General features: G+C 35.1%; 1 protein-coding gene across 1 annotated transcript; it reads right to left on the bottom strand.

The window, feature by feature from the left end:
* Positions 1-389: 389 nt before the first annotated feature.
* Positions 390-4,221, bottom strand: LOC127796162 (uncharacterized). The gene is made up of 3 exons (XM_052328159.1): positions 4,056-4,221; positions 3,766-3,971; positions 390-853 (listed from the first exon to the last, which is right to left on the bottom strand). Exons 1-3 carry the CDS (start codon positions 4,146-4,148, stop codon positions 556-558), a joined length of 597 nt encoding a protein of 198 aa, XP_052184119.1. The 5' UTR covers positions 4,149-4,221; the 3' UTR covers positions 390-555.
* Positions 4,222-11,017: the final 6,796 nt, after the last annotated feature.

Here is an 11,017-nt window from a genome sequence, read left to right as displayed (position 1 = left end):
GGATCCCATGCCTGTAATAATTGGTGATGCTATCTGCCACGTAAGGTTTAACAGATTACAATCCTGCTGTTATCAGTCACTGAAAATGGGATAACTTTATTTATATATATATATATATATATATATTTTACTCTAAAACTAATTGGCACAACAAAGACCAAGGTGAGGTAAAATTCAATGCATATGTGATAACAAGCCATCATACTGACAGGATATCGTATGTCATAATCTAATTATATGTTATGTATTCAAATCATAAATAGACAACAGTTGGATGAAGGTAAGTTCTACTACAATATTCTCGCAAGATGGGTTTAGAAAACCCTGAAAACATTCATATAGAGAGCTACGTTTACGCTTAGCAGCATGAGACATGAAAAGTAGGGGCATATAAAAACTAGACAACCATAATACTATAATTTGCTTTCCAAACACGATGTATGACTTAAACAAGTACATAGCTGATCAAGAGTTTGGTTTTTCTTGCACATCTATCTCAGTTTCTCAACAAAAGCCACCAAAAACTGCAGCTACATACCTCATCAAGACCCAAATCTAAGCCTTCTCAAATTCATTAGTCTTCTGATGCTCTGCAAAATTAGAGTTTGTCATATCGAGTCCCTCATTGTGGTGCTTTTGCCATCCACCAGTATTGGCCTTGGAATAAGCCCAATAATAGAGGACAGATCCCAACATTGACAGCAGGGTAAGAGCCGCGCCAGCCGCGAACACTCCTTTACGCAGAGTTGCGCATGACAAGTCCTGCACACGGAAGGTTGCTCTGTATTTGGTGTGATACGCATTCCTTGCCGATCCAGCCAATAAGCATGCCTCTGCCCCCAAGAAGCTAACCCTATTCATCATTTTCAGATGTTAGTTTGACCTGTGAAGCCTTGAACAACAAAATCAGGACATCCAAGATTTTTCTGGGTTTTTTTTATTTTTTATTTTTTGCTTTTTTTGGCATTCTCATTTGTTTGCTACATCTGTAATCATCATTGTGGGGTCAATAGGGTTCTTCTCCTATTGTTATTTGTGTTAGTTATATGAGACCAAAATTCAATCCTTCATGTAGCCTGATTTAAATACGGCCGGGCATGCAATTCCACTTCCTGATGAAAAGGGCCCATAAAAAAAAGAGATATAAAGTAAAGCCAGGATAAAGAATAAGCCTGTATAACTGCTCAAAGCATAATTAAGACTAAGTTTGGTTCAACACCGCAGCTAATGTTCAACAAAAAGCATCCTATGTGGCTCAGGTAGTAACTGATATCCCCGTCACTGGAGCCACGGAACCTGATAATGTAGTTTATCCAAATTAGTATACTGGCAGACTGGAATGTAACTAGGGGTAAAGACCAACCCCTATGGTCATACACTGGCTTGTAGACAAATAAAACACACGTGCACAAATGCACTAAAGAAAAATGAACAGGGTAATTAAGGACATTTAACTCTGTTTTAGCTCATCAACCAAATCACCAGGCCATGCGGGGCTAGTTCAAAAACATATTCTTTTGTGATAGATATAAGTTTGCTAAAGATAGAATGCCAAGGGGTCACAGGCAGTGCTTACAAAAAATACAGGATCCTTGAGCAGAAAAGTCTGCAACATTCCTTGAGATCTAAATGAAAGCATCCCAAAACAAACTTAACCCAATAGGCAAACACCATTAGAATAAACAATTCCTGTCAAAAATTATGGATATTGATCATATTCAAGACTGTTCTTGGGAATCTGAATTGAAAGTTTATCAGTAACATACTACAAAACCCATACAACATATGGAAGGTTATAACAATCATTACCCCGACTACCAACAACCAAGCTCAAAAAGAGGTTGGTCCATGATCTCAGCCTCATTAGATACACAATAGAGAGAAAAGCACAAAGGGACACTTGTAGAAATATAGAAGTAAGAAGTAAGCACATAAATGCCTAGATACACCACATATGTCTGATTTAAATTATTATTATTACGGCATCACACTGAATATTCCAAAATTTTAAAGCCCTTTTGGTATAAGTACATCATACTGTTGTCCATTCAATTCAACCAACATGCATGGAAGGTGAAGACATGAAAGAGATTTCTAAAATCATAGGATGGGCATATCAACAAAACTTCAATTCCCTCTCACTTTTGGGCATTTCCAAGGGTAGCATCTTTAGTCTAAATTTCAGAACATGTGTGTCTTTCACAGGCCCAAAGTGAACAAAAAAATCAAGCATACCATGTCCATAAGTCCACATTTCCATGTTTTTCAACCAGGAAAGACCCTTTCTCAGTGAAACCAATTCTCCATCAAATGCAATACAAAAGCTTTCATAAGCAGCAGAGCTATGGTAGTGACAATCTCCTTTGCTCAATTTTCAATACCTTGGCTCTTCACTGCTGTATTCCTAGCATGAACACTTGTGTCCCCTGTCGCACAAGGCTTCCCCACTTAAATAAGGTTGGAGTGAGTTGTTTTTTTGCACGCAAGTCTTATTTTTGTTTCACTAAGAGGCTGTTTCCACAACTTGAAATCATAATCTGTCAGTCATAAATGAGCAATTTCATTGTTGCTACCAAAGTTCACCCTCTATCCAACATGAACACTATTATAAGAGAATCAATAATGCAATATTTACTAAGTTTTACTTATTCATGATAAAGCAAAAAATGATCCTTACAAGCCTTTTTTCAAGTGTTAGGATTATGGTGTAGGATGTTTGTTTAGACCATGTTAGCCCAAAATCAGAAGATGGCAATGGTTGACACTGTTGCACCAGTCATTAAAGCAAATGAGAATGCTGCAATTTGTTCTAGCATCAAAATAATAGGATAGAGAACTTCGGAGAGAGGATTTGAATTAACATTCTACCATGGAGTGCAGTCTTCTAATAAAGCAACTACTATCCACGTAATTTTAACCTCTTTTTCATATCTGAGAAGTGTTCTCATTGATTAGCTCGTAGCTCCTACAACTAATAATCAATATCTCCCCCTTCCCCCCTCCTTTCATCCTCATTTATTCTAAGGTCCAAAACAATATCTAACTGCATATTTTTGCCAACCAAAATAAAAAGGTGTCCCAATGCACGAGGCTCCCCCGACGAGAAATAGAAGGATTACCCAGGTTTTCCCGACCAAATAAATTGAATATTTGAAGGATGTTACCCACTAGAATAAGGATGCTTCCACTGGGCACTGCTATGTTGCCCACCGTCGGGCAACATAGCAGTTGCCCGACTGAGAGAGAGGGGAGTGGGCCCCACATTAACCCTGAGCCCCTAAATCGAAATCACTTCACTACAAACTAACACATCACGTCAAGAAACCACCAGATGCGCACAGCAAATGAACAAAGCTAACGTGCATGCTATGTAAAATAATTACAAATACACAATCATTACATGACCCAGATCAAACAATCGTAATTTTTAATTCTCGTATGGACAAAACTACCAGCTGTGGTGTATAATATGCTACATTTTGCTTTATGTGATCATGTCATCTAAACTTTAGAATTCCTCAAACTGCAGATTATAACTTCAAATTAATTATAAGATTAAAAATATAAGCTACAATTCTGAAAATTTTTCAGATTGATAGCGAGACCACCCTCTGCTAATAATTAAGGCCAAAATGATGTAGCATACAAGGCTTCGCGAGCACGAGAGTGTCGGTGAGAGGGGCCCAGTTAACCGGACCAAGGATCTGAGCCGTCCGATCGGAAGAGAAAATATGAGAAGCAAGGAGTGGGTAGTAAAGTCAGTACCAGGAGAAGATGAAGAAGAAGACGGCACATGTAGTGGAGGTCCCGCCAAAGAGGCCTTTGCTAAAGCAGAAGCACTTGGTTACGCCGTTAACCACCGTCTGGCTTATCAGCAGCAACCCGAACGCCGCCAGGCCGTACGCCGTCGAGGCGTCGGAATCGTAGAGGCAGTACGTTTTCTCGTCGTACTGGTCCGGCACCACTTTCGCCTACGCAAGACATAAAAGACAAACTCAGAGAAAGACAAGTGAAATTGCAGAATACAAAAATCAAACAGGGAAGGGGAGAGGTACGGTGCTACGGCGGTGTTCGCCCCCGACGGCGAGGACGAAGGCGATGAGGTGAAGGGAGCAGACGATAGCCACAATGGGCACTGAAACCGCCATTATTACTGCCTCTCTCTCTCTCTCTCTCTCTCTCTCTCTTCTCCACTCTTGCCTCACTGCTTTTGATACGCGGGTGTTGCGGCTTTTGTACTCATTTGCTTTTGATGGCTTGAGCATTAGGCCGCGTTTGGAAACAAAAGAAATAAGATAATAATATTTTGTCTTTTTGCTGGGTTTGTTGGGCAAAACGTTTAATATATTATTATATTATTTTTAATAATTATTAACATTAATACAAGGAGATATTGACATTTTTTCTAATCAGACCATAAATTAAGAGTATAAAAGAGGACTAAATATTAAGAAAAACAGAAAAAAAAAAGGGATTGAAATAGAAATTTAAAAAGCTAAAAACAAATTTGATGTAGTCATATGTAACGCTTCTTCACATAATCCTCTAATTTAAGTACACAGCGATCATATTATTATTATCTCTTATGAATGATATTACTGTCACCTTGAACTATTACTATTAAGGTAAAAGTATCTTAAATATATACCTAGAGATACCACATAGTCAAACAAATTTAATGTGATTATTTGCAATGCTTCATCGCGTGACTCTTAAACTTGAATAAACAATAATCATATCACTATTGTCTTTCGCGTATGATATCAATGTCATTTTGAATATGATCAAACATACTACTATTGTTTTATCTATTTAATATATTAGTTATGATATGATTAAACGTAGTTTATTTTAATACATCATCAAAAGTAGAGAAAATTGTTAATATAAAATTAGGATTCTCCTAACCTTAAGCATTCAGTTTATCTCTTTAGTTGTACTTATTACGTAGGATTCAACAATTTCCTAATTTAAGTATTAAAAAGCTTAGTTTCAAACCATCTAAAACTATATTCTCTTGGGAGCTAATAGATGAGCATTATCAATCCACCATCTTACTCATGACGCCTCGTGTAATGGCCTATAATTTCACCTTGATTATGTTGATTTTATAATTCAATCTATTTCTCGGCTAAATATAAGATTAAGCGTAAAAAGTGAAAGGTAAAACAAAAATAATACAAAAATCAAGAACATATGATATACGTGTTCGAATCCAAATAAATCATACTCATGGCAGAGACTATGTCTCTAGTCAATCCACTAAATTATCTCAAAATTACAATTGGATTACAAGATCACAACTGAAATAAAACAATATTGCAAAAAGAGAAAACTGAAACAGAATATAAAATACAAGAACAAGTGTTAGTTTTGTTCGACCGATCTCACGATCAAGTCAAGAATATGTTCTATCAGTTTTTACCAATCTCACACGCCTAAGGCGATTAAACAACAATAGAGATTACACAATACCTTTACTTATTAAGTGATTTTACCATAGAACAGAACAACCGATTGATCGAGAGAAGAATTAACGAGAAAAGTATCTCGTTTCAAGTGTCGATTAGGGTTTTAGAAAATGATCGAGAGAGAACAATTTGAAGATTAGGGCATCATCAAAGCCCTTTTTATAGTAACGTCTTGGGGACTAGAATGGGTCAGGCCAGCAAGCGCAACACAGATGGAACACATGATTACGGGATTGGCCCATAACATATTTCAATCTAAATAAAACTTGGCCCACATAATAATCAACATAATATATACACATTTAAAATTCAATTTAAATGAAAGATAAATGTAACTTAATTTCATATAAAAGAAATGCAATCAGATTATATATCAAAAATATAAATGATAAAACATTTAATGTAGTTTGAATCACATTAACCAACAGATTAATCAAATTCATTAGTTAAAATTTTTGGGAAAATTGGGTATTTAGAGTTATCAAAGGATTCTTCAAATCATCAAATGACTAATTGGGTTAAAGGATTTGTTGAGGGTTTAGGCGGGAAAACTTAAGATAATTCATAGCTTAGGATAGGCATAAAGATGATCAAAAATATGGAGAAATGAGTAGGGAAAAAAGAGATGAAAATACATCAATTGAAGAGTATCTTTAATTGATGGAAGATCCAGACACTAGACATGAGAGTCTTGGTTGACCAAAGTTAAAAATCAAAACATGTTCTACTTTTTAAATAGGTTCAATCAACCAAACTAGGTCTTTGGTTGACCAAAACAAGAAGGTCGGGACTTATCTTACACACTAGACAAGTTCGACCTCTAAACTTAGGGGTCTGGAGGATTGAACCAGGGTTTCAAACAACCAAAGGAGAGCTTCAAATGATTGAATAGAGGCTTGTTGAAAAGATGGGTTGATTAATTTGAGTTATAACTGGATCTTGGACTATGGGCTTGGCTTTTGATTTGAAAGTAAAAAAACAAAGGTTTTATTTTAAAAATATTGTGTTGAATAACAAAAAATTGTTTAAAATCCAACTACTTTACCCTTTTGAGGTTTCAATGGTTATCAAAAAATTTAAGAAGAAAAGTTTTATAAAAAAAATAAGAAGATGATACCGGAGGTTTAGGGATAAACTAAAGATTGGTGGAAGATGGGAACACTATACCAACCAAATTTGGATATTTAAAGCGATAATTTCGGAGGATGACAAAAGACAGATAATAGAGTACTGATTAACTTTAGGAAAATAAAGTTGTTGTCCCTTAACGTAAGCGATCATAATTCATGTATCTTCTATATTGTAATAAATTAATAAAAAAATAATGACAGTTTTGTTTGAAATATTCAAATCAATTTTTAATAGTAATTTAATTTAATTTATTTTTAACAACATATGGGTTAAAACAGAAAAGGAGTTTAAAATAACATAAAAAGAAAGACTTTTGTATTAATTCAAACACGGCCTAAAAGCTTAGGCGCCATAAATTCCTCGGACGCAACACCACCCCATGTTAATAGATAACACCTAATGTTGCATGAAAACACTTCATATGTGTCGTTTTCCCGTTTCGAAAACGTTTTTTATTCTCGTTTCGAATCATATTTATACTTATTTTTTTAAAAAAATATTCGTTTCTACGTTTTCGTTTCCGTGCAACATAGGATATCACAAGATTTGTGGTGGGTGCTATTAGATTTTTTTAAATTAAGTTATGATTTAGTAAATTTTAATTAAATATTTATAATCTTAATATTTATTGGACCAATCAGAAAGTGACATCTTGATCATTATTTCATTTATCAATTACTGTTCCTTCTCTTCACTTAGCAATACATATTTTTTTATTTTGTTTTTTTGTACTTTATTTACTATGAATTTTTCAAACAAACTATTAAAGAGTTAGATATTTTTTACTAATAAGTTTTAACATACTATTAAAGGAGTATTAAGGAATATATAACTTACCAAAATAAACTATCAACCATCAAAGAATATGAATCACAGTAGAAGCTAAATTCACATATGCAAGATCTATTAAATATAAAAAAAATAGTTGATATTTGAGTAAAAATTAAATCACAACGATAAAAAAATATAAACAAAATAATAAGAAAGAATTGAGAGTATAATGGTGTAAGAGTGGAATTTGGGTGGAAAGAAAATGAATTTTAGGAAATTGAATTATTTAGAATTAAATTTAAGCCAAAATATCAATTAAAGGTATTTGATTGGTTTAATTGAATTCCAATGAATTGTCTAAAAATAAATTAAATATACTATACAAAATATTTAAAAATCAAATATATATATATATACAAATATACATACAGCTTAGTCTTCTCTCTCGTCCGCCCTTTCTCTCACTCAGTCCATCATTGTCGTTGCCATCGCTGCTGCTGCCGAGCTTCCCTTGTCGTCATCGCTGTTTACCCCTTGATCATTGCCTCTCGCTCGCTTTCTCGTTCGATCACTCTCTTTCTTGCTTAGACCGCTAGCCGAGCTTCCCCTTATCCTTGCGATCGTCGATCACACTTCTCTTCTTCCTCACGATTGCCAGCCACTCTTCTTCTCCTCTACCAGATTGTTGCATTTCTCCTTGGGTTGATTTTCCATTTTCTTGGAAAATCTATTCAAGCCCCTATTGGAAAAATCTATTCCAACTCTTATTGGGAAAATCTTTTCAATAAAAGTAGAAAATATGTATCACGTGACTCAAAGTGGGAAATCAATTTGCCTGAAAAAATTGACTAATCAAACACTACAAAAGGTAGAATTTGGGTGAAAATTGGCCATTTTTCATAAAAAAAAAAAAAAAAAGTATGCAATTAAACACACCCTAAGTATTCTAAATTATCCATCTTTTGTCCAACATAAACCCACTATGGGATTCTTGAAGCCAATCAGAGGTACAAATGAGTGCTTCCACCAACTTAAGAGTTAAAAAGCTCTTAAATGGGTATTATCTTAAATGGGTCAAGAATACGACCTCCATTACTAAATGTAAATTTTGATGCAATTGTGGAGACGAGAATAGCTAATGCATCACGTGCAACTAGTGAGAAAATGAGAAATCATGAACTATTAACCTTCCGCCACTCCAAGAGATCAAATGAACCACTATCATTTTCAACATTTTCTTTGGGATACTCTTTGAATTTTGACTTAACTTCCTCGTTATTATCTTTTTGGAACTTTATGTCTTTTGCAAATAAACATCATTAATGACATAGCTTTATGCAAACTTGGCTCCTCATTTATGTCATTTGAGCTACTATTTTGAGCATTATTGCTTGATCCACTAGGAGATCAATTCAAATGCATCCACTCATCATACAAAGACTTGAAAAGCCCTTTTACCCGTTCAACTATTTTTACTACTTGCTTAGCATCAAATATTTGATTAATGCCAAACTCCACATATTCAAATTTGTAACAGAGATCAAGCACTACTAGGATAAAACATATGACGTTCTCTCTGGATTCTCCTCATATTTGTTACACTTTTCTTTCGTTTTACATTTTTCTTTCATTTCTTTAACCATGACAAAAAATTCTAAGTTAGTTGATGCACGCCAATGTTTTAAGAGATAATTAGTACCACTTGAATCGTAAATATAAATATTAGATGTGACATAAAATGAACCCAAAACATGTATGGTGAGGTCATAAAAGCATTCCAACAATTTTGTTACTTGTCTAGCCTTTTTTTTAATCTTTTTCGATAGGTTTCCCTTTACCATCGTCCACTTCATTACTATTAGTTATATAAAAAAGGTTATACTCTTCAAATATCGTCCACTTCATTACTATTAGTTATATAAAAAAGGTTATACTCTTCAAATCGGTCAAAGGCTTTTCAAAATTTTTGAGTAGCATTAACATTAAATATGTTGAGTTCCACCTACTAGATATACCTGAACACAATAAGTTATTGCTTTCTATTTTATTCTCTTCAACATAGGATTTAAATTTTTGCAAGCTAACTTGAGATTGGCTCACCTATCTACACAAACAATAGAATCATTTTCAAGTTTTAGACCATCATTAACAACTAAATTCATAGGGAAATTCTATCCACAGCTCGTGAAATTGTTCTTCACAGCCCACACCATGCAAAATTCTTCACTAATTTTAAAATTCTCATTTTAGTCCCACAACCCATTATCTTCTCCAACCACCCTCAATCGCCGTCTCACATCTCTCTTTCTTTCTCGCACCATATACACACACAAACATATATGTATATATATACACACGGGCGACAGCCATGGCTGCCAACCCACCGCCATTAGCTGGGCCCCCCACGCATACTCTCACGCTTTCTCTCTGTACAATGGCCGCGAGCCGTAGTAGAGAGAAGAGAGAGTGTGGGTCGGTTGCTATGACCAACCCCCTCACACATATATATATATATATACACACTCACACACACACATATATACACACACACGATTCCATGGCCACTGCCATGGCAGCAGTCGGGAAACCTAGCGTTCCCCGACTCCCGACTCGGGGCGATGGTGGCTGCATCACGGCCGCCACTGTCACGACTGACAAAGGCAGCGATGCTACCATCATCGTAGGGGTGAAGAGGGGTCGGGGTGCGAAGAATGCCCCGAGTCGAGGAATATTGGGTTCCCCGACTGCTGCCATGGCTAGGTTCCATGGCTGCGATCATGCTTTCGTGTGTGTATATATATATAGGTATGTTCGTGTGTGTGTGTATATATATATATATATCTGTGTGTGTGGGTCAACCAACAAATGTGTATATATATATTTGTTTGTGTGTATATTGTGTGGGAGAGAAAGAAAGGTGAGACGACGATGGAGGGTGGTTAGAAGAGATAGTGGGTTGTGGGGTTAAAATGAAAATTTTAAAATTAATGGAGAATTTTACATGGTGTGGACTGTGAAGAGCAATTTCATGAGCTGCGGATAGAATTTCTCAAATTCATAATATGTGTAACACACCTCATGTGAATATAGTATTCTTTCATAACACTACCCTTTTAATTTCTCTTTAAGTATCCAATAGCATCATAATTAGAATTCGCATTATCGACCGTGATGGTCATAACCTTTTAGTACCCCATTTAACTAAACACTTCTTAATTGTTTTACCAGTGGCTTCACCTTTATGACTAAAAATTGGACAAAAATTGAGAATTTTTTTTGTTTAAATTTCACTCATTGTCACCGAAATGAGCAGTTAAAGATATGTAGTTAATTCTCTGCAACGAAGTTCATGTGTTCGTGGTAAGACAAATTCTTTTACAAATTCTTCTCAAAAATTTCTTTAATTTCAATCTTTCTACAACAAACCTCTCATGGCAATCTCCTACAACCATTCTTCCACTAGGAACATGAAATCTTGTTTGCATTTTATTACAAAATTATCAAAAACCTTGACTCTCAACAGATTTAAATGAAAAATTATCAATAATTATCTGAAGTGTTTTGAATCAACTCTTGATCAAACTTCCAACATGTCACGTCAATAGCCTTTTAGTCTCCCCTCTACTTTTTCATCTAAAAGTGAT

The sequence above is a fragment of the Diospyros lotus genome, chromosome 3 (assembly GCF_014633365.1).
Source record: "Diospyros lotus cultivar Yz01 chromosome 3, ASM1463336v1, whole genome shotgun sequence".
NCBI lineage: Eukaryota > Viridiplantae > Streptophyta > Magnoliopsida > Ericales > Ebenaceae > Diospyros > Diospyros lotus.
This window is presented reverse-complemented; position numbering and strand designations above follow the sequence as displayed.